This window comes from Oncorhynchus gorbuscha, linkage group LG18, assembly GCF_021184085.1.
Source record: "Oncorhynchus gorbuscha isolate QuinsamMale2020 ecotype Even-year linkage group LG18, OgorEven_v1.0, whole genome shotgun sequence".
NCBI lineage: Eukaryota > Metazoa > Chordata > Actinopteri > Salmoniformes > Salmonidae > Oncorhynchus > Oncorhynchus gorbuscha.
In genome coordinates, this window is record NC_060190.1 from 76,589,015 (window position 1) to 76,613,008 (window position 23,994).

General features: G+C 45.7%; 1 protein-coding gene across 1 annotated transcript in view; it reads left to right on the top strand.

The window, feature by feature from the left end:
* The window catches only part of LOC124004372 (semaphorin-3D-like), a 138,847-nt gene that overhangs the window by 27,168 nt on the left and 87,685 nt on the right, over positions 1 to 23,994 (top strand). The window contains exon 2 of the mRNA XM_046313225.1: positions 16,453 to 16,671. Coding sequence (XP_046169181.1) covers positions 16,548 to 16,671 — 124 coding nt within the window. The 5' untranslated portion in view covers positions 16,453 to 16,547. The remainder of the gene's footprint in view (positions 1 to 16,452; positions 16,672 to 23,994) is intronic.

Genomic DNA, 23,994 nt, shown 5'->3' on the forward strand with positions numbered 1-23,994 from the left:
AGGCAGCAGCCTCTCTGTGTTAACCAGTCCTCTCTCTCTCTCTACGGAGTTTTACCTCAACGTGAAACACTCCTGATGCATGCTTCTCCATACTGTAGTCTCCCAGGGATTTAGCAGGTTCTCTATAATCTCCCAGGGATTTAGCAGGTTCTCTATAATCTCCCAGGGATTTAGCAGGTTCTCTATAATCTCCCAGTGATTTAGCAGGTTCTCTATAACCTCTCAGGGATTTAGCAGGTTCTCTATAATCTCTCAGGGATTTAGCAGGTTCTCTATAATCTCCCAGGGATTTATCAGGTTCTCTATAATCTCCCAGGGATTTAGCAGGTTCTCTATAATCTCCCGGGGATTTATCAGGTTCTCTATAATCTCCCAGCGATTTAGCAGGTTCTCTATAATCTCTCGGGGATTTAGCAGGTTCTCTATAATCTCCCAGGGATTTAGCAGGTTCTCTATAATCTCCCAGTGATTTAGCAGCTTCTCCATACTGTAGTCTCCCAGGGATTTAGCAGGTTCTCTATAATCTCCCAGTGATTTAGCAGGTTCTCTATAATCTCCATGTGATTTAGCAGGTTCTCTATAATCTCCATGTGATTTAGCAGGTTCTCTATAATCTCCATGTGATTTAGCAGGTTCTCTATAATCTCCATGTGATTTAGCAGGTTCTCTATAATCTCCATGTGATTTAGCAGGTTCTCTATAATCTCCATGTGATTTAGCAGGTTCTCTATAATCTCCATGTGATTTAGCAGGTTCTCTATAATCTCCATGTGATTTAGCAGGTTCTCTATAATCTCTCAGGGATTTAGCAGGTTCTCTATAATCTCCCAGGGATTTAACAGGTTCTCCATAATCTCCCAGTGATTTATCAGGTCATTGACCTGGAGAATTTCAGCATAACATGAAAAGAGGGTTTTGTGGGAAGACTACTATTCCTTGTAGAGCTCTCATTTACACGCAGGGAGGGTAGTCCGTACGGCCCAGTACATCACTGGGGCCAAGCTTCCTGCCATCCAGGACCTATATAGTAGGCAGTGTCAGAGGAAGGCCTAAAAAATTGTCAAAGACTCCAGTCACCCAAGTCATAGACTGTTCTCTCTGCCACTGCACGGCAAGCGGTACCGGAGCGCCAGGTCTAGGTCCAAAAGACTCCTTAACAGCTTCTAACCACAAGCCATAACACTGCTGAACAATTAATTAATGCTTTGAAAGGCTTGTTATGGCTCACATCAACACCGTTATCCCAGAAACCCTAGACCCACTCCAATTTGCATACCGCCCAAACAGGTCCACAGATGACGCAATCTCTATTGCACTCCACACTGATCTTTCCCACCTGGACAAAAGGAACATTCATTGACTATAGCTCAGCGTTCAACACCATAGTGCCCTCAAAGCTCATCACTAAGCTAAGGACCCTGGGACTAAACACCTCCCTCTGCAACTGGATCCTGGACTTCCTGACCGGCCACCCCCAGGTGGTAAGGGTGGGTAACAACACATTATGCTGATCCACAACACGGGGGCCCCTCAGGGGTGCATGCTCAGTCCCCTCCTGTACTCCCTGTTCAACTATGACTAAATGGCCAAGCACGACTCCAACACCATCATTAAGTTTGCTGATGACACAACATTGGTGGGCCTGACAACACTGAGACAGCTTATAGGGAGGAGGTCAGAGATCTGGCAGTGTGGTGCCAGCATAACAACCTCTCCCTTAACGCGATTAAGACAAAGGAGATGATTGTGGACTACAGAAAAAGGAGGTCCGAGCACGCCCCCATTCTCATCGACAGGGCTGTAGTGGAGCAGGTTGAGAGCTTCAAGTTCCTTGGTGTCCACATCAACAACAAACTATCATGGTCCAAACACACCAAGACAGCCGTGAAGAGGGCACGACAAAACCTATTCCCCCTCAGGAGACTGAAAGGATTTGGCATGGGTCCTCAGATCCTCAAAATGTTCTACAACTGCACCATCAAGAGCATCTCCAAACAGGTCAGGGACAAGGTTGTTGAGAAGTACAGATCAGGGTTGGGTTAAAAAAATATCTGAAACTTTGAACATCCCACGGAGCACCATTAAATCCATTATTAAAAAATGGAAAGAATATGGCACCACAACAAACCTGCCACCAAAACTCACAGACCAGGCAAGGGGGGCATTTATCAGAGAAGCAACAAAGAGACCAACGATAACCCTCAAGAAGCTGTAAACCTCCACAGCGGAGATTGGAGTATCTGTCCATAGGACCACTTTAAGCCGTACACTCCACAGAGCTGGGCTTTACCGAAGAGTTTTATTTAACCAGGTAGGCTAGTTGAGAACAAGTTCTCATTTACAACTGCGACCTGGCCAAGATAAAGCATAGCAGTGTGAACAGACAGCAACACAGAGTTACACATGGAGTAAACAATAAACAAGTCAATAACACAGTAGAATGTTTTATTCATATTTAAATGTTTCTCTGATATATGTGACACTGTTATAGATCCGTCTCCCCTTACAGCCCTTTTTGGAGTACTACTCATAGGTACCCCCCCCTGTCAAGAGTCCAGTTGGACACTGTTGCTTATACAACTCTTTTAGCTAGACGGCTAATACTACAGAACTGGAAGATGGCAGCTCCCCCATCTTATAAACATTGGGTGAGAAACTATAATTTTTTAAAATTAAATTCACGTGGGAACCCCAAACTGTTTTATGAGGCTTGGGCTCCATTCCGGTCTCTAAACAGTCCATCCTCTGATGGCATTCATATTAAAACCAAAATAAGTCTGTATTTGACCCCCCCTGTGACTTAAGGGATGGAAGAGCATTTATTTGTGTTTTTTCTGGGGGGGCATTAAGGTGGATGTGCTTATTGATTGTGACCTACGGAGGCCTTGTTTATCTTGCCCGGGCAGAGACTAAAGTGTGAGGTTGTTCTTCACAATTATTTTATTTTTAACATTTTGTTCACTCCTACATAACATTATTATTATTATTATTATTATTATTATTATTTTTAAAGCATTGTAGACTTTTTATTTTTGGTCCAGTGGATGGTCGGCCTGTGGCCATGACTGTCTGTGAGTGGTTGCATTTCTCCACCCTTATCCCTTGACTGTTTACAGGAACAATGGGGAGGTGTTTGCTCTGTTCCTGTACTATAGATTGCCCTTTAACCTCTGTAATCTTCTGCCTGGTGTGTTTAACTTGTCTAAAGTTTGGTATCTTTAAAGCTATTTTTTAAATGAATTATTTGTATTTTTTCTAGTTGAGTATATTATTTATATTGCTTTGTGTGTGTGTGTGTGTGTGTGTGTGTGTGTGTGTGTGTGTGTGTGTGTGTGTGTGTGTGTGTGTGTGTGTGTGTGTGTGTGTGTGTGTGTGTAAAACTTAATAAACAGAGTTTTCAAACAAAGATGCAACCTAGATGACTACTGCTGGAGAAAATCATTCCCATTGATGTTTTCACATCCACGTAAAGCGATCAGGATTCCATAGAAAGGAAGTCACGACCTAAACCAAAACAAGTTGAACCGCCAGCCTCCTCGGGTCAGTTGTAACTGACAGGCAGAGCTTAAGGGTAGGGCTGTATGTCTTAAAAACTCTTCTAAAGGGAGATGACATGCACCTGTAATGTTTAAAGAAACATACTTGCAACCAAAAACCCACAGGAACAAGTTAGATACCAGACAGCTGTGTCTATGTTCTGTACACCTGGACCCAATTAAATATCAATTAATAAAAAGATCTATCACCCGATACTTTCCCTATATGCTAGTACAGTAACCGATGGTAACGTCAGTACAGTAACCTATGGTAACCTCAGTACAGTAACCTATGGTAACGTCAGTACAGTAACCGATGGTAACGTCAGTACAGTAACCGATGGTAACGTCAGTACAGTAACCTATGGTAACATCAGTACAGTAACCTATGGTAACGTCAGTACAGTAACCGATGGTAACGTCAGTACAGTAACCGATGGTAACGTCAGTACAGTAACCGATGGTAACGTCAGTACAGTAACCGATGGTAACGTCAGTACAGTAACCTATGGTAACCTCAGTACAGTAACCTATGGTAACGTCAGTACAGTAACTGGTGGTAACGTCAGTACAGTAACCTATGGTAACCTCAGTACAGTAACCTATGGTAACGTCAGTACAGTAACCTATGGTAACCTCAGTACAGTAACCTATGGTAACGTCAGTACAGTAACCTATGGTAACGTCAGTACAGTAACCTATGGTAACGTCAGTACAGTAACCTATGGTAACGTCAGTACAGTAACCTATGGTAACCTCAGTACAGTAACCTATGGTAACCTCAGTACAGTAGCCTATGCTTCAGAGGGGGGAGGGGCAGCCTATGCTTCAGAGGGGGGAGGGGCAGGTAGCCTATGCTTCAGAGGGGTGAGGGGCAGGTAGCCTCAACACACTCACTGGTAAAGATTTTCAACTTGCAGGCAGATGCTGGAATACATTTTCTGAGTGACATATTGAGGCTTTGCAAAGGCGCTTTGTTGCTTTTTTTTGTTGGAACATAAAAGATCGTTATTAACCGGTTCCCATGCTGTTAAAATAACGGTTCTGTTCTGTAACAGTATGGATCACTTTCGGTCCCATTTCCATTTCTGTTCCTTGAAAATGTTTTTAATTTTCTGGTTTTCTGTTGACGTTGAGACTGGTGTTTTGCGGGTACTAATTAATTAAGCTGCCAGTTGAGGACTTGTGAGGCGTCTGTTTCTCAAACTAGACACTCTAATGTACTTGTCCTCTTGCTCATTTGTGCACCGGGACCTCCCACTACTCTTTCTATTCTGGTTAGATCCAGTTTGTGCTGTTCTGTGAATGGAGTAGTACATAGCGTTGTACAAGATCTTCAGTTTCTTGCCAATTCCTCGCATGGAATAGCCTTCATTTCGCAGAACAAGAATAGACTGATGAGTTTCAGAAGAAAGTTCTTTGCTTCTGGCCATTTTGAGCCTGTAATCAAACTCACAAATGCTGATGTTCCAGATACTGAACAAGTCTAAAGTTTTATAAAGCCAGTTTTATAGCTTCTTTAATCAAGACAACAGTTTTCAGCTGTGCTAACATAATTGCAAAAGGGTTTTCTAATGATCAATTAGCCTTTTATAATGATAAACTTGGATTAGCTAACACAGTGTGCCATTGGAACACAGGAGTGATGGTTGCTGATAATGGGCCACTGTACGCCTATGTAGATATTCCATTTAAAAAATCTGCCGTTTCCAGCTACAATAGTAATTTACAACATTAACAATGTCTGCACTTAATTTCTGATCAATTTGATGTTAATTTAATGGACCAAAAAGTTGCTTTTCTTTCAAAAACAAGGACACTTCTAAGTGACCCCAAACCTTTGAACAGTAGTGTATATAAAACACAGGAAAATATCATTTGTGACTGCGCAGGACACTAAAAATATTTGAATTGAGATAAACCCATTTGAAAGTCTCTTAGTTTAGTACGCTATTTGCTATGTGTTTTTTTGGTCAGCAAATTGCTGGCGAGTTGGGTTTCATTGTTGCCAGATAGAGCTGTCGTTTAGACCTAGTCTCAAAGCCTGTTGTGTTAATCTAAGCCAGGGAGAGTGATTGACAGCTGCCCAGGGTAGCGGCCCTGAAGGCATCTCTTCTCCATTGTTAGACTGGTCCCAGATCTGTCTGTGATGTATAGCCTGCTCCTATGGACCAGGCTAGGATGATGCCAAGGAGAGACAGGATAGGGTGTTCCCCCAGTCACTGCCTAACAGCCAGAGTAGAATCGCTCAGTGACACTGACACTTTGTCTATGGACTCTGTTCAAAAGCATGTCACTCTTGGCTGCCGCTGTCACCTCCCTGCTGGGTTCAAATAGTATCTGTTTTATTTCAAACCCACTGAGAGTCTGTCTGGAATGCCAGTATGGGTGGGGCTTGTTCTTTTGGAACTATCTCTTTTCCATTGGTTCCATTCCAATGGTTTCATTCCATTGGTTTCATTCCATTGGTTTCATTCCATTGGTTCCATTCCATTGGTTCCATTCCAATGGTTTCATTCCATTGGTTCCATTCCATTGGTTCCATTCCAATGGTTTCATTCCATTGGTTCCATTCCATTGGTTCCATTCCATTGGTTCCATTCCAATGGTTTCATTCCATTGGTTCCATTCCAATGGTTTCATTCCATTGGTTCCATTCCAATGGTTTCATTCCATTGGTTCCATTCCATTGGTTCCATTCCAATGGTTTCATTCCATTGGTTCCATTCCATTGGTTCCATTCCAATGGTTTCATTCCATTGGTTCCATTCCATTGGTTCCATTCCAATGGTTTCATTCCATTGGTTCCATTCCAATGGTTTCATTCCATTGGTTCTATTCCATTGGTTCCATTTCACTGGTTCCATTCCATCGGTTCTATTCCATTCCATTGGTTCCAATCCCCCAGGCAGGAAAACTCAATCAAGCGGAGCTAATGACGTGTTTGAGGCAAAAACAAATAGTATTTGAACCCCAGGTTGGTCTGCACAGTATAGGCAAGGCTCTGTTCTAATGCCTGTCATTGTGTCAGTGGATTGGGAATGTGGATGGGTGGGGGACACTGCACATTGAGAGAGAGAGAAAGTTCCAGAACAGAGTTTTCCATTAGAGATGCATGCCTTACACCCAGTCCCTGAGCTCTTTGTCTGGGCTGACTGGCAGGTCTGAAAGGGCAGAGGGGCTTGTTTCTTGGCTGGTTAGAGACAGTCTTTCTCTCTCTCTCTCTCTCTCTCTCTCTCTCTCTCTCTCTCTCTCTCTCTCTCTCTCTCTCTCTCTCTCTCTCTCTCTCTCTCTCTCTCTCTCTCTCTCTCTCTCTCTCTCTCTCTCTCTCTCTCTCTCTCTCTCTCTCTCTCTCTCTCTTCAGGGGGCCCGTCCCAAATTGTACCCTATTCCTTTGTACCCTATTCACTACTGACCAGGGCCTATGTAGGGAACGAGTTGCCTTTTGGGACACAAGCCTATGTTGCTGGGTCTTTTCATGACTCACTAAGGCGTCTAATGAGAGGCCCTGCTTTTCTTTCACTTGGTGTCAGGCCTCTGCCCCGTCTGCTGTAAAATGGGAGTTCTTCTAGGATTCCTTGGTGTCAGGCCTCTGCCCCGTCTGCTGTAAAATGGGAGTTCTTCTAGGATTCCTTGGTGTCAGGCCTCTGCCCCGTCTGCTGTAAAATGGGAGTTCTTCTAGGATTCCTTGGTGTCAGGCCTCTGCCCCGTCTGCTGTAAAATGGGAGTTCTTCTAGGATTCCTTGGTGTCAGGCCTCTGCCCCGTCTGCTGTAAAATGGGAGTTCTTCTAGGATTCCTTGGTGTCAGGCCTCTGCCCCGTCTGCTGTAAAATGGGAGTTCTTCTAGGATTCCTTGGTGTCAGGCCTCTGCCCCGTCTGCTGTAAAATGGGAGTTCTTCTAGGATTCCTTGGTGTCAGGCCTCTGCCCCGTCTGCTGTAAAATGGGAGTTCTTCTAGGATTCCTTGGTGTCAGGCCTCTGCCCCGTCTGCTGTAAAATGGGAGTTCTTCTAGGATTCCTTGGTGTCAGGCCTCTGCCCCGTCTGCTGTAAAATGGGAGTTCTTCTAGGATTCCTTGGTGTTTAGGCCTCTGCCCCGCAAAATCATAATTGCTATTGTAATAAATAAAGTTTCATAACATTCTTCTAACAACAACAACAAGGCTGAGGGTTACAGAGCATAACATATATCTTCTCAACAACAAGGCTGAGGGTTACTAGCATAACTATATCTTCTCAACAACAACAACAATCTGAGGGTTACAGAGCATAAAATATCTTCTCAACAACAACCACAAGGGAGTTACAGAGCATCATATATCTTCTCAAAGGATTCATGTATCTTCTCAGGCCAACTGCCACAAGGCTGAGGGTTACAGAGCATGTAAAAACAACCACAAGGCTGAGAGTTACAGAGCATTCTTCTCAAAGATTCATATATCTTCTCAAAGCATAACATGTATCTTCTCAACAACAACCACAAGGCTGAGGGTTACTAAGCCTATATCTTCCCCGGCTGAGGGTTACAAATGCTGTAAAAATCTTTGGGAGTTCTTTCTAAAATTGAGAATTCCTTGGTGGCAGGTAGCCTCTGGGACGGCAGGTAGCCTAGCTGTAAAATGGGAGTTCTTCTAGGGGATTCCTTGGTGTCAGGCCTCTGTGGGGCGGCAGGTAGCCTGCTGTAAAATGGGGGGTTCCTTGGGGCTAGCCTATTCCACATTTTTAAGACTGTTGGTCCAGTAACACGAAGGTTTCTAGTTTGAATCCCAGGACAGACTAGGTGAAAAATGTGTCCTTAAAATCATTTAATTTAAGATTTAAACGCTCTTATCCAGAACTTACAAATTTCACCTAACATCCAGTGGGACAGTCACTTAACAATAGTGCATCTAAAACTTAGGGGGTGGGGTGAGAGGGATTACAACATCCTAGGTATTCCTTAAAGAGGGTTTCAGGTGTCTCCGGAAGGTGGTGATTGAGCATAATATTTATGGGCTGATTCTCAACAACAAGGCCAGAGGGATACAGAGCCCTTGTTTGGGTTACAGAGCATAATATATATCTTCTCAACAACAAGGTCTGAGGGTTACAAAGCCAGTGGAACATATATCTTCTCAACAACAAGGCTGAGGGTTACAGAGGGTTACAGAGCATAACAGTATATCTTCTCAACAACAAGGCTGCGGATGTTGTAGAGCATGAACCATATATCTTCTCAACAACAAGGCTGATGGTTACAGAGGGTTTGTCAGGATCACGCATAACACAATGGATCTTCTCAACAACAAGGCTGGGAGGAAGAGCAGCTTACAAAGCATAACATATATCTTCTCAACAACAAGGCTGAGGGTTACAGAGGGTTACAGAGCCAAGTGACTAACATATATCTTCTCAACAACAAGGCTGAGGTTACAATCCAAGCATGGGCCGCGCATAACATATATCTTCTCAATCAACAACAACAAGGATGAGGGTTACAGAGGGTTATACAGAGGAGAGCATCTCAGTTGAATGACTCTTCTCAATCAACAACAAGAAGGGGAGAGCTGGCCAAGGAGGGTTACAGTTTTGGAGGGTTACAGGAGCATAACATATATCTTCTCAACAACAACAACAAGGCTGAGGGGGAGAAGGTTACAGAAGCATCAACATATATCTTCTCAGACGCGAGATTTCATCTGGAGACAACAACAAGGCTGAGGGTTACAGAACCAGGGTTACAGAGCATAATATAAAATATCATCTCAACAACAAGGCTGGCAAAGGGTTACAGAGCATAATATATATATTCTCAACAGACAAGGCTGAGGGTTACAGAGCATCTGCAACATATATCTTCTCAACAACAACAACAAGGCTGAGGGTTCAAGGGATGCAGAGGGTTACAGGCAGAATCAGGAGATAGGTGGGAGAAGGTTTGAGCTTCTCAAGAACAACAACAAGGCTGAGGGTTACAGAGGGTTACAGAGCATAACTTGGATATATCTTCTCAAAAGAACAACAAGGCTGAGGGTTACAAAGCATAAAGAAGGAGGCAGATATCTTCAAAGGTCAACAACAACAACAAGGCTGAGGGTTACAAAGCATAACATATATCTTCTCAAAAACAACATGTTACAAAGGGCTAGTAACTGTGACAGCATGGACAAGGCTGATTAAAGAGCATAACATATATCTTCTCAACAACAACAACAAGGCTGAGGGTTACAAAGCATAACATGTATCTTCTCAACAACAACCACAAGGCTGAGGGTTACAGAGCATAACATATATCTTCTCAAAGCATAACATGTATCTTCTCAACAAAACAACACAAGGCTGAGGGTTACTAAGCATAACAATGACAAGTATCTTCTTTCAGAAAGTTAAGCTACGTAGCAGGAATCTTATTGACAAAATATTAAAATGATGAGGAAGTAGCCTGGCAGTGGGGTGGACAGGTAGCCTAGTTTCTGGGGCTATTCGGGGCTAGCCTAGTGGGGTTTACGTTACGCAGGTAAAAGCCTAGATGGGGCGAACCTAGGGTAGACTAGTGGTTAAGACTGTTGGTCCAGTAACACGAAGGTTTCTAGTTTGAATCCCAGGACAGACTAGGTGAAAAATGTGTCCTTAAGAAAGGCACTTAACCATACTTGTTCTTGAAAATTTGAATGAAAAGTAGGCAAAAACATACCAGTGCTCTGTATACTAAGTCCATTCTGTTTTTAACTGTGCTCTAGTAAGCTCACAATAAGGCTATTATCTCTATACAGATGAAGGATCTTAATTTGAGCCAGTTTGCTACAGCAGGAAAATAATTCTGCAGCGTCAGGAAATCTAAATGATTGTGTGGATTATACAGTAGTTAGTGGACATGTTTTGTAGGGGTTGATAAATATTTTGTTATGGCAAATCAAGTCTGACATTTTTAAGTGGAAATCGCTAACTTTAGAAGCCTTTTTAAAAGCTTGATATAACTACAAGTTTGCATTTCCTATTTGCAAAATTCTCTGTGTTACTAAAAGGTGAGAAGCATCACTAGTCTTGGTTTCCTGTTGCTCTCTTCTCTCTCTCACCAGACCCATGAGATGGACAAGAAGACACACACACACACACGCACGCACGCACGCACGCACGCACGCACGCACGCATATAAATCAGTCGGCCCGTATCGTTACCATGGTATGTAATTCTACTTCTCATTCTTTTTAACAATGGCTTCCGTCTCCTTACTGAATTCCTCACAGAAGGAAAAGACAGTAAAGACAGAAGTGGAATGTCTCCCCTGCGACTCCCTTGCGACTCTCAATCAGGTCCATTCTCTTCAGTCAAGCTAGCAGGGTGATGTCTGGCTGGTCTCTCTGCCGTCTCTCTGGGCCAATACTGAGATGGACTGATGCAACTAGTCTTACCCGATCAGTGGTCAGTATTAAGACAGTATGAGGTCAGTATTAGGACAATATTAGGTCAGTATGAGGTCAGTGTGAGGTCAGTGTGAGGTCAGTATGAGGACAGTATTAGGTCAGTATGAGGTCAGTATGAGGTCAGTATTAGGTCAGTATTAGGTCAGTATTAGGACAGGTCAATATGAGGTCAGTATTAGGTCAGTATTAGGACAGGTCAGTATGAGGTCAGTATTAGGTCAGTATGAGGTTAGTATGAGGTCAGTATGAAGACAGTATTAGGTCAGTATGAGGTCAGTATGAGGTCAGTATGAGGTCAGTATGAGGTCAGTGTGAGGTCAGTATGAGGTCAGTGTGAGGTCAGTATGAGGACAGTGTGAGGTCAGTGTGAGGTCAGTATGAGGTCAGTGTGAGGTCAGTATGAGGTCAGTATGGGGTCAGTATGAGGTCAGTATGAGGTCAGTATGAGGTCAATATGAGGTCAGTATTTGGTCAGTATGAGGTCAGTATGAGGTCAGTATTAGGTCAGTATTAGGTCAGTATTAGGTCAGTATTAGGTCAGTATTAGGTCAGGTCAATATGAGGTCAGTATGAGGTCAGTATTAGGTCAGTATTAGGTCAGTATTAGGACAGGTCAATATGAGGTCAGTATTAGGTCAGTATTAGGACAGGTAAGTCTGAGGTCATTATGAGGTCAGTATGAGGTCAGTATGAGGTCAGTATGAGGTCAGTGTGAGGTCAGTGTGAGGTCAGTGTGAGGTCAGTGTGAGGTCAGTATGAGGTTAGTATGAGGTTAGTATGAAGTCAGCATGAGGTCAGCATGAGGTCAGTATGAGGACAGTATGAGGTCAGTATTAGGTCAGTATTAGGTCAGTATGAGGTCAGTATTAGGACAGGTCAATATTAGGTCAGTATGAGGTCAGTATGAGGTCAGTATGAGGTCAGTGTGAGGTCAGTATGAGGTCAGTGTGAGGTCAGTATGAGGTCAGTGTGAGGTCAGTATGAGGTTAGTATGAGGTTAGTATGAGGTCAGTATTAGTTTATTCTTCAAGCTTTAAAAAACCTCAGGGTTGGGTGTCAGGAGTGTGTGGAAGTTGACTTTCATTTTTATGGAATTTTTATGGAATTGATCCCAAACCTGTGTGTGTGTGTGTGTGTGTGTGTGTGTGTGTGTGTGTGTGTGTGTGTGTGTGTGTGTGTGTGTGTGTGTGTGTGTGTGTGTGTGTGTGTGTGTGTGTGTGTGTGTGTGTGTGTGTGTGTGTGTGTGTGTGTGTGTGTGTGTGTGTGCCAGGATAGCGTGAACTCTCTGCTAGACTAATTCAAGGTGTGGACCCTGGGAGAGACTCAGGGAGGTTGATAACGTATTGTTAACAGGAAGGTTCCCAGGACTAATCAGCCATCTTTATGTTCTTTAATACCAACCCGGGGGCAAACAGGAAGAAATCCAACATTGTAACATTTTACACACTTCTCTCTGTAAACTCTTAAGATTGAAAATAAATATATATATATATATATATATATATATATATATATATATATATATATATATATATATATATATATATATATATATATATATATAGTAGCCTAGTGGGGCGATGTCATCCCTGATCATCCCTGTCATCCCTGATAAAGTGATACCATTAATACATGTGTGGAAAATGGGGGCGTTGCAGAGTGTAAATGTGTGGAAACTGGGGGCGTTGCAGAGTGTAATTGTGTGGAAACTGGGGGCGTTGCAGAGTGTAAATGTGTGGAAACTGGGGGCGTTGCAGAGTGTAAATGTGTGGAAACTGGGGGCGTTGCAGAGTGTAAATGTGTGGAAACTGGGGGCGTTGCAGGGTGTAAATGTGTGGAAACTGGGGGCGTTGCAGAGTGTAAATGTGTGGAAACTGGGGGTGTTGCAGAGTGTAATTGTGTGGAAACTGGGGGCGTTGCAGAGTGTAAATGTGTGGAAACTGGGGGCGTTGCAGAGTGTAAATGTGTGGAAACTGGGGGCGTTGCAGAGTGTGAATGTGTGGAAACTGGGGGCGTGGCAGGGTGTAAATGTGTGATCCTGCTCCTCATTGTTTCTGTCTGTGTGTCTAACTAACAGCTCCCAAAATAGGTTCTCTCTCATCGAAAAGGCTTTGTGCTGTATTTCCTTGCTTACTGAGTTCCCATGGTTAGTTTGTATGGCTGGTGCTGACACAGTACTACATCTATGGACGAATCCTATGATATGTCATAGGATTCGGCGGCAGGGTAGCCTAGTGGTTAGAGTGTGTGACTAGTAACCGGAAGGTTGCGAGTTCAAACCCCCGAGCTGGCAAGGTACAAATCTGTCGTTCTACCCCTGAACAGGCAGTTAACCCACTGTTCCTAGGCCGTCATTGAAAATAAGAATTTGTTTTTAACTGACTTGCCTGGTTAAATAAAGGTAAAAAAAAAAGCCCAGCATCACTCGGTCACCACTGCATAATCAGCTCATTTTTTTTATTTTTAAATAAATAAAAAATGTTACGAATCCCAATGACCCAGTGTGTGTGTGCTTAGAAATGAATCTCTTCTGAGAAGGAAACAAAATAACATTCTTCTTGTCTGCTTATTTAACACGTGAGAGTAAAGCTTAGAAACAATCCTAATAATAATAATAATAATATTAAAGAATGACCTGTTGGAATTGTTTTCTAAGTGCTTTCAGACTTTGGCCGCTCGCGTGCTTTCGTGCTTTCGTGTCAGTAGATACCTCAACCAGGAGAGGGGGGGGATACCGGAGATTTGAATTACATACTAAAAACATTAAAAACAGTTGTTCCCCTTCTTTCTGCAACCTTGATTCATAGGGAATAACGGAGACATGGTTTCAATCATCATTAAGGACTCTTAAGGAGGCTTCTGGCTGCACTCTATATGAGTTCTGGGTCCTTGTGGACCTACCCACAGCCGGTCCTGGTCTGGCTATACTACAGAACAGATCCTGGGCTGTTAGCACAGTAGAATGACAGTAGTGCTCTCGATGAGTTCTGGGTCCTAGTGGACCTACCCACAGCAGGCGATAGTCTGCCTATAATATGGATTCTGTGCTGTAACACAGTAGTAAGCTAGCCTACTCTGAAGTCCCTGTTTGTTACTAGCTGTTCAGTACTGAGTAGAGGACAGTTCCTACTGTGAGAGGACGGTTCCTACTGTGAGAGGACAGTTCCTACTGTGAGAGGACAGTTCCTACTGTGAGAGGACGGTTCCTACTGTGAGAGGACAGTTCCTACTGTGAGAGGACAGTTCCTACTGTGAGAGGACGGTTCCTACTGTGAGAGGACAGTTCCTACTGTGAGAGGACAGTTCCTACTGTGAGAGGACAGTTCCTACTGTGAGAGGACAGTTCCTACTGTGAGAGGACAGTTCCTACTGTGAGGGGACAGTTCCTACTGTGAGAGGACAGTTCCTACTGTGAGAGGACAGTTCCTACTGTGAGAGGACAGTTCCTACTGTGAGAGGACAGTTCCTACTGTGAGAAGACAGTTCCTACTGTGAGAGGACAGTTCCTAATGTGTGAGGACAGTTCCTACTGTGAGAGGACAGTTCCTACTGTGAGAGGACAGTTCCTACTGTGAGAGGACAGTTCCTACTGTGAGAGGACAGTTCCTACTGTGAGAGGACAGTTCCTACTGTGAGAGGACAGTTCATGATGTGAGAGGACAGTTCCTACTGTGAGAGGACAGTTCCTACTGTGAGAGGACAGTTCCTACTGTGAGAGGACAGTTCATGATGTGTGAGGACAGTTCCTACTGTGAGAGGACAGTTCCTAATGTGAGAGGACAGCATCTATTGGATTCTCATAGCTAGCCACAATTAATCAAATGCTGTAGTATGAATCTGCAGGTACAGTAGCTAAAGCTAACCAACTAGGTTCAATGTTAGCTAGCTAGCTATCATTAGGCTATAACTAGCAACGTACTACACAGATTATACACACAGCATTAGCCAGTGAGCCAGAAAGCTAACATTCGCTAGCTAGCGAACAGTATGCTTTAAACTTGCAAAGAAAACAACTTTTTTTTAAACAAAATTAGAAACGTATAACATTCCCAAAAAGCCTAGTGGTTTGAGACAGGTAGCCTAGTGGTTAGAGGCAGGTAGCCTAGTGGTTAGAGGCAGGTAGCCTAGTGGTTAGAGGCAGGTAGCCTAGTGGTTAGAGGCAGGTGGCCTAGTGGTTAGAGGCAGGTAGTCTAGTGGTTAGAGGCAGGTAGCCTAGTGGTTAGAGGCAGGTAGCCTAGTGGTTAGAGGCAGGTAGCCTAGTGGTTAGAGGCAGGTAGCCTAGTGGTTTGAGGCAGGTAGTCTAGTGGTTAGAGGCAGGTAGTCTAGTGGTTAGAGGCAGGTGGCCTAGTGGTTAGAGGCAGGTAGTCTAGTGGTTTGAGGCAGGTAGTCTAGTGGTTTGAGCCAGGTAGCCTAGTGGTTAGAGACAGGTAGCTTAGTGGTTAGAGGCAGGTAGTCTAGTGGTTAGAGGCAGGTAGCCTAGTGGTTAGAGGCAGGTAGTCTAGTGGTTAGAGGCAGGTAGCCTAGTGGTTAGAGGCAGGTAGCCTAGTGGTTAGAGGCAGGTAGCCTAGTGGTTAGAGGCAGGTAGCCTAGTGGTTAGGGGCAGGTAGCCTAGTGGTTAGAGGCAGGTAGTCTAGTGGTTAGAGGGGCAGGTAGTCTAGTGGTTAGAGGCAGGTAGCCTAGTGGTTTGAGGCAGGTAGCCTAGTGGTTAGAGGCAGGTAGCCTAGTGGTTAGAGGCAGGTAGCCTAGTGGTTAGAGGCAGGTGGCCTAGTGGTTAGAGGCAGGTAGTCTAGTGGTTAGAGGCAGGTAGCCTAGTGGTTAGAGGCAGGTAGTCTAGTGGTTAGAGGCAGGTAGTCTAGTGGTTAGAGGCAGGTAGTCTAGTGGTTAGAGGCAGGTGGCCTAGTGGTTAGAGACAGGTAGCTTAGTGGTTAGAGGCAGGTAGTCTAGTGGTTAGAGGCAGGTAGTCTAGTGGTTAGAGGCAGGTAGTCTAGTGGTTAGAGGGGCAGGTAGTCTAGTGGTTAGAGGCAGGTAGCCTAGTGGTTAGAGGCAGGTAGCCTAGTGGTTAGAGGCAGGTGGCCTAGTGGTTAGAGGCAGGTGGCCTAGTGGTTAGAGGCAGGTGGCCTAGTGGTTAGAGGCAGGTGGCCTAGTGGTTAGAGGCAGGTGGCCTAGTGGTTAGAGGCAGGTAGCCTAGTGGTTAGAGACAGGTAGCCTAGTGGTTAGAGGCAGGTAGCCTAGTGGTTAGAGACAGGTAGCCTAGTGGTTAGAGCGTTGGACTTGTAACCGAAAAGTTGCATGATTGTTTCCCCCTGAGCTGACAAGGTAAAAATCTGTCGTTCTGCTCCCTGTTAAACCCACTGCTCCTAGGCCGTTATTGAAAATAAGGATTTGTTATTAACTGACTTGCCTAGTTAAATAAAAATAAATTAAATTAACAAGTAAAGTTCCTGCTTAGGTCTTCATTTTCAGGAAAAAGCCTTACTTTGACTTGTTTGAAAGTGTGTGTTTTTTTCCCATGACAGCTTGCCAACGTTAGAAACTGCTGAGACGATCCACAGACAGATCCACAGGGTGATGTGACAGCGACGACCACCTGTTCTCACTAATAACGATAAAGATGAGGATCCTGGGGCCAGAGAGGTTCTGTGTTCTGCTGGGTGTGTCCCTCCAACTGCTGCTGTTGCTACCAGACACCTCAACCTGGAGTCAGAGTGGACCCCGCCTGCAGCTCTCATACACAGGTATCTCATATCCGCCCCCTTTTCTACTCTGAGGAGCTCTGGTCCTTGGTGTACTGGGGAGCTCTGGTCCTTGGTGTACTGGGGAGCTCTGGTTCTTGGTGTACTGGGGAGCTCTGGTTCTTGGTGTACTGGGGAGCTCTGGTTCTTGGTGTACTGGGGAGCTCTGGTTCTTGGTGTACTGGGGAGCTCTGGTTCTTGGTGTACTGGGGAGCTCTGGTTCTTGGTGTACTGGGGAGCTCTGGTTCTTGGTGTACTGGGGAGCTCTGGTTCTTGGTGTACTGGGGAGCTCTGGTTCTTGGTGTACTGGGGAGCTCTGGTTCTTGGTGTACTGGATAGCTCTGGTCCTTGGTGTACTGGGGAGCTCTGGTCCTTGGTGTACTGGGGAGCTCTGGTCCTTGGTGTACTGGGGAGCTCTGGTCCTTGGTGTTCTGGGGAGCTCTGGTCCTTGACACTGCAACACTGCTGGTTTTCAATATGGCTTTCTAATTAGGAAATAGGGACTGGTAGTGAAGGGGAACAGGTCAAGACAGTCAGGGGTCAATAATCCAGAACGGGAGTAAAGGGTCCAGAATGGCGGGCAGTCTCAGGGTCAGGGGTCAATAATCCAGAACGGGAGTAAAGGGTCCAGAATGGCGGGCAGTCTTAGGGTCAGGGGTCAATAATCCAGAACGTGAGTAAAGGGTCCAGAATGGCGGGCAGTCTCAGGGTCAGGGGTCAATAATCCAGAACGGGAGTAAAGGGTCCAGAACGGCGGGCAGTCTCAGGGTCAGGGGTCAATAATCCAGAACGGTGGGGTAACGTACAAAATGGCGGGCAGTCTCATGGTCAGGGCAGGTAGAACGGTCAAAACCGGGAAGGACTGGAAAACAGGAGCAAGAAACAGGCAGGAGCAGGGGAACAAACGCTGGTAGGTTCTACGAACAAAACAAACTGGCAACATACAAACAGAGAACACAGGTATAAATACCCAGGGGATAATGGGGAAGATGGGTGACACCTGGAGGGGGGGTGGAGACAAGCACAAAGACAGGTGAAACAGATCAGGGTATGACAAGCAGGGGTTTGTAAAGCCATAACACAGACATTTTTTTCCTTCCAGCAACATACTATGATTGATAATATAAAGGCCTGAAATCTTAAACAAAAACAGTGGTGTTGTCGTTGTCTTGCTGTACAGCCAGGTTCTCTCCAGGTTTTATAGCCCAGATCCTCAGTCAGACAGTAGCAGAATGAGGGGAGAAACTACTGACTTATTGTCGTAGTAGAGGAAGGAAAGAGGGGATATGGTCTGTTCGGCACAACAGAGGATTTGTACTGTAAAGGGCCAGGAGATTTAGTAGCTTGCGTGTTTAAAAATTGGCACGTTCATGTTAATATCTATGCATTTACATTTACATTTTAGTCATTTAGCAGACGCTCTTATCCAGAGCGACTTACAGTTAGTGTATTCATCTTAAGATAGCTAGGTGGGACAACGACATACACTGAGTGCACAAAACTCCTTCTCTTGACATAAACTGATCAGGTAAATCCAGGTGAAAACTATGATCCCTTATTGATGTCACTTGTTAAATCCACTTCAATCAGTGTAGATGAATCACAATCTATTACGTAGAGCAGGGCTCTTTAACTGGCGGCCCCGTGTACCAAATTTGGCCAACAATTGATTTTATTTGACCCACCCGAGTTTTCAAAAAGCAAAAACATTCTTTTCACTGTAAAATCTCTAGGCAATCAGCTCAAAGTCATTTTTAACTTGGGATATATGTTCCCAAAGTATTACGACGCGTAAATCGATAAACATACAGCATTGTCGGATCCAAGTGTAATCAAGGTTTGAAATGATTGTCTAATACTGTATCCGTTGGGCTTCTAGTGGTCACTAGTCTACTAATTACTTGTATTTATATTCCGGCCCCCTGACCATGTGCTCAAGAAGAAGAAAAAAAAACATCCCACGGACGTAGAGACTTAAACTATGACCCTGAGTTTTCCTGGTCGTGTCACACAGTCATTAAGAGAGATAAATCATCATGTGCTTTTACTTGCACAGTTTTATGTTCATCTGTCAAACTGTGTGGTATAATCTCCCCCTGGAGGGTTGTCTGCTTGTTGGGACAGTAAGGCATTAGTATGATACCTGCTAGGAAAACAAGTTTCTCCTCTCCATCTCTAATCAGTAACATCTGTGTGTCTGAAAGGCCTGCCTCTCTGTGTGTCTAACAGGCCTGCCTCTCTGTGTGTCTAACAGGCCTGCCTCTCTCCTCTCCATCTCTAATCAGTAACATCTGTGTGTCTGAAAGGCCTGCCTCTCTGTGTGTCTAACATGCCTGCCTCTCTGTGTGTCTGACAGGCCTGCCTCTCTCCTCTCCATCTATAATCAGTAACATCTGTGTGTCTGAAAGGCCTGCCTCTCTGTGTGTCTAACAGGCCTGCCTCTCTGTGTGTCTAACAGGCCTGCCTCTCTGTGTGTCTAACAGGCCTGCCTCTCTGTGTGTCTAACAGGCCTGCCTCTCTCCTCACCATCTCTAATCAGTAACATCAGTGTGTCTAACAGGCCTGCCTCTCTGTGTGTCTAACAGGCCTGCCTCTCTGTGTGTCTAACAGGCCTGCCTCTCTGTGTGTCTGACAGGCCTGCTTCTCTGTGTGTCTGACAGGCCTGCCTCTCTGTGTGTCTGACAGGCCTGCCTCTCTGTGTGTCTGACAGGCCTGCCTCTCTGTGTGTCTCACAGGCCTGCCTCTCTGTGTGTCTCACAGGCCTGCCTCTCTGTGTGTCTGACAGGCCTGCCTCTCTGTGTGTCTGAAAGGCCTGCCTCTCTGTGTGTCTGACAGGCCTGCCTCTCTGTGTGTCTAACAGGACTGCCTCTCTGTGTGTCTCACAGGCCTGCCTCTCTGTGTGTCTGACAGGCCTGCATCTCTGACAAACCAAACTATAATTTTAGCCCCAGGGATGATGGGATGTCTGTGTGTGTGTGTGTTTGGCCCTCCTGTCAGAAGAAGATAGCGAAAAGCGGTCGGAGGGTCAGAGGGCTGGAGGATAACACCCTGTGTGTGTGTGTGTGTGTGTGTGTGTGTGTGTGTGTGTGTGTGTGTGTGTGTGTGTGTGTGTGTGTGTGTGTGTGTGTGTGTGTGTGATAACAGCCTGTCAGCTCCCTCCTCCCTCAGGATGCGTGGTCTAGGCTGGGTTCCTGAGGTCACTCTCCGGGGTTAGCTCTGACATCCAGATAGTTAGACAGAGAGGGCTCTGGGGATTGATGCTCCTCCCTGTGTGTCGGAGGGAGGGAGGGAGGGACGGAGGGAGGGAGGGAGGGAGGGAGGGGGGAGGGAGGGAGGGAGGGAGTTTGTGAGAGGTAGTGTGTGTGTGTGTGAGGTAGAGTGTGTGTGAGGTAGTGTGTGTGTGAGGTAGTGTGTGTTTGAGGTAGTGTGTGTGTGAGGTAGTGTGTGTGTGTGAGGTAGTGTGTGTGTGTGAGGTAGTGTGTGTGAGGTAGTGTGTGTGAGGTAGTGTGTGTGAGGTAGTGTGTGTGTGAGGTAGTGTGTGTGTGAGGTAGTGTGTGTGTGAGGTAGTGTGTGTGAGGTAGTGTGTGTGTGAGGTAGTGTGTGTGTGAGGTAGTGTGTGTGAGGTAGTGTGTGTGAGGTAGTGTGTGTGTGTGTGAGGTAGTGTGTGTGTGAGGTAGTGTGTGTGTGAGGTAGTGTGTGTGTGTGTGAGGTAGTGTGTGTGTGTGTGAGGTAGTGTGTGTGTGAGGTGTGTGTGTGTGTGAGGTAGTGTGTGTGTGAGGTAGTGTGTGTGTGTGAGGTAGTGTGTGTGTGAGGTAGTGTGTGTGTGTGAGGTAGAGTGTGTGTGTGAGGTAGTGTGTGTGTGTGAGGTAGTGTGTGTGTGTGAGGTAGTGTGTGTGTGTGAGGTAGTGTGTGTGTGTGAGGTAGTGTGTGTGTGTGAGGTAGTGTGTGTGTGTGTGAGGTAGTGTGTGTGTGTGTGAGGTAGTGTGTGTGTGTGTGAGGTAGTGTGTGTGTGTGAGGTAGTGTGTGTGAGGTTGTGTGTGTGTGTGAGGTAGTGTGTGTGAGGTAGTGTGTGTGTGAGGTAGTGTGTGTGTGAGGTAGTGTGTGTGTGAGGTAGTGTGTGTGTGAGGTAGTGTGTGTGTGAGGTAGTGTGTGTGTGAGGTAGTGTGTGTGTGAGGTAGTGTGTGTGTGAGGTAGTGTGTGTGTGAGGTAGTGTGTGTGAGGTAGTGTGTGTGAGGTAGTGTGTGTGAGGTAGTGTGTGTGAGGTAGTGTGTGTGAGGTAGTGTGTGTGTGTGTGAGGTAGTGTGTGTGTGAGGTAGTGTGTGTGTGAGGTAGTGTGTGTGTGAGGTAGTGTGTGTGTGTGAGGTAGTGTGTGTGTGTGTGAGGTAGTGTGTGTGTGTGTGAGGTAGTGTGTGTGTGTGTGAGGTAGTGTGTGTGTGTGTGAGGTAGTGTGTGTGTGTGTGAGGTAGTGTGTGTGTGAGGTAGTGTGTGTGAGAGGTAGTGTGTGTGTGTGTGAGGTAGTGTGTGTGTGTGTGAGGTAGTGTGTGTGTGTGTGAGGTAGTGTGTGTGTGTGTGAGGTAGTGTGTGTGTGTGTGAGGTAGTGTGTGTGTGTGTGTGAGGTAGTGTGTGTGTGTGAGGTAGTGTGTGTGTGTGTGAGGTAGTGTGTGTGTGTGTGAGGTAGTGTGTGTGTGTGTGAGGTAGTGTGTGTGTGTGAGGTAGTGTGTGAGGTAGTGTGTGTGAGGTAGTGTGTGTGTGTGTGAGGTAGTGTGTGTGTGTGTGAGGTAGTGTGTGTGTGTGTGAGGTAGTGTGTGTGTGTGTGAGGTAGTGTGTGTGTGTGTGAGGTAGTGTGTGTGTGTGAGGTAGTGTGTGAGGTAGTGTGTGAGGTAGTGTGTGTGTGTGAGGTAGTGTGTGTGTGTGAGGTAGTGTGTGTGTGTGAGGTAGTGTGTGTGAGGTAGTGTGTGTGAGGTAGTGTGTGTGTGAGGTAGTGTGTGTGTGAGGTAGTGTGTGTGAGGTAGTGTGTGTGAGGTAGTGTGTGTGAGGTAGTGTGTGTGTGAGGTAGTGTGTGTGTGAGGTAGTGTGTGTGTGTGTGTATGAGGTAGTGTGTGTTTGAGCAGAGGCTGTCGTAAGTGCAGCTGTCAAAATAATAGGAGGAAGTTCATCAGCTTTGTGTTGTTGGTCAGAGACAGGGAGACATGAGGTCTGTGTTGTTGGTCAGAGACATGAGGTCTGTGTTGTTGGTCAGAGACATGAGGTCTGTGTTGTTGGTCAGAGACATGAGGTCTGTGTTGTTGGTCAGAGACATGAGGTCTGTGTTGTTGGTCAGAGACAGGGAGACATGAGGTCTGTGTTGTTGGTCAGAGACATGAGGTCTGTGTTGTTGGTCAGAGACATGAGGTCTGTGTTGTTGGTCAGAGACAGGGAGACATGAGGTCTGTATTGTTGGTCAGAGACAGGGAGACATGAGGTCTGTGTTGTTGGTAAGAGACATGAGGTCTGTGTTGTTGGTCAGAGACATGAGGTCTGTGTTGTTGGTCAGAGACATTAGGTCTATGTTGTTGGTCAGAGAAAGGGAGACATGAGGTCTGTGTTGTTGGTCAGAGACATGAGGTCTGTGTTGTTGGTCAGAGACATGAGGTCTGTGTTGTTGGTCAGAGACAGGGAGACATGAGGTCTGTGTTGTTGGTCAGAGACATGAGGTCTGTATTGTTGGTCAGAGACATGAGGTCTGTGTTGTTGGTCAGAGACAGGGAGACATGAGGTCTGTGTTGTTGGTCAGAGACATGAGGTCTGTATTGTTGGTCAGAGACAGGGAGACATGAGATCTGTGTTGTTGGTCAGAGACATGAGGTCTGTGTTGTTGGTCAGAGGCATGAGGTCTGTGTTGTTGGTCAGAGACATGAGGTCTGTGTTGTTGGTCAGAGACATGAGGTCTGTGTTGTTGGTCAGAGACAGGGAGACATGAGGTCTGTGTTGTTGGTCAGAGACATGAGGTCTGTGTTGTTGGTCAGAGACATGAGGTCTGTGTTGTTGGTCAGAGACAGGGAGACATGAGGTCTGTATTGTTGGTCAGAGACAGGGAGACATTTACATTTACATTTAAGAGCAGTCTGTGTTGTTGGTCAGAGACATGAGGTCTGTGTTGTTGGTCAGAGACATGAGGTCTGTGTTGTTGGTCAGAGACATGAGGTCTGTGTTGTTGGTCAGAGACATTAGGTCTATGTTGTTGGTCAGAGAAAGGGAGACATGAGGTCTGTGTTGTTGGTCAGAGACATGAGGTCTGTGTTGTTGGTCAGAGACATGAGGTCTGTGTTGTTGGTCAGAGACAGGGAGACATGAGGTCTGTATTGTTGGTCAGAGACATGAGGTCTGTGTTGTTGGTCAGAGACATGAGGTCTGTGTTGTTGGTCAGAGACATGAGGTCTGTGTTGTTGGTCAGAGACATGAGGTCTGTGTTGTTGGTCAGAGACATGAGGTCTGTGTTGTTGGTCAGAGACAGGGAGACATGAGGTCTGTGTTGTTGGTCAGAGACATGAGGTCTGTGTTGTTGGTCAGAGACATGAGGTCTGTGTTGTTGGTCAGAGACAGGGAGACATGAGGTCTGTATTGTTGGTCAGAGACAGGGAGACATGAGGTCTGTGTTGTTGGTAAGAGACATGAGGTCTGTGTTGTTGGTCAGAGACATGAGGTCTGTGTTGTTGGTCAGAGACATTAGGTCTATGTTGTTGGTCAGAGAAAGGGAGACATGAGGTCTGTGTTGTTGGTCAGAGACATGAGGTCTGTGTTGTTGGTCAGAGACATGAGGTCTGTGTTGTTGGTCAGAGACAGGGAGACATGAGGTCTGTGTTGTTGGTCAGAGACATGAGGTCTGTATTGTTGGTCAGAGACATGAGGTCTGTGTTGTTGGTCAGAGACAGGGAGACATGAGGTCTGTGTTGTTGGTCAGAGACATGAGGTCTGTATTGTTGGTCAGAGACAGGGTCTGTGTTGTTGGTCAGACATGAGATCTGTGTTGTTGGTCAGAGACATGAGGTCTGTGTTGTTGGTCAGAGGCATGAGGTCTGTGTTGTTGGTCAGAGACATGAGGTCTGTGTTGTTGGTCAGAGACATGAGGTCTGTGTTGTTGGTCAGAGACAGGGAGACATGAGGTCTGTGTTGTTGGTCAGAGACATGAGGTCTGTGTTGTTGGTCAGAGACATGAGGTCTGTGTTGTTGGTCAGAGACAGGGAGACATGAGGTCTGTATTGTTGGTCAGAGACAGGGAGACATGAGGTCTGTGTTGTTGGTCAGAGACATGAGGTCTGTGTTGTTGGTCAGAGACATGAGGTCTGT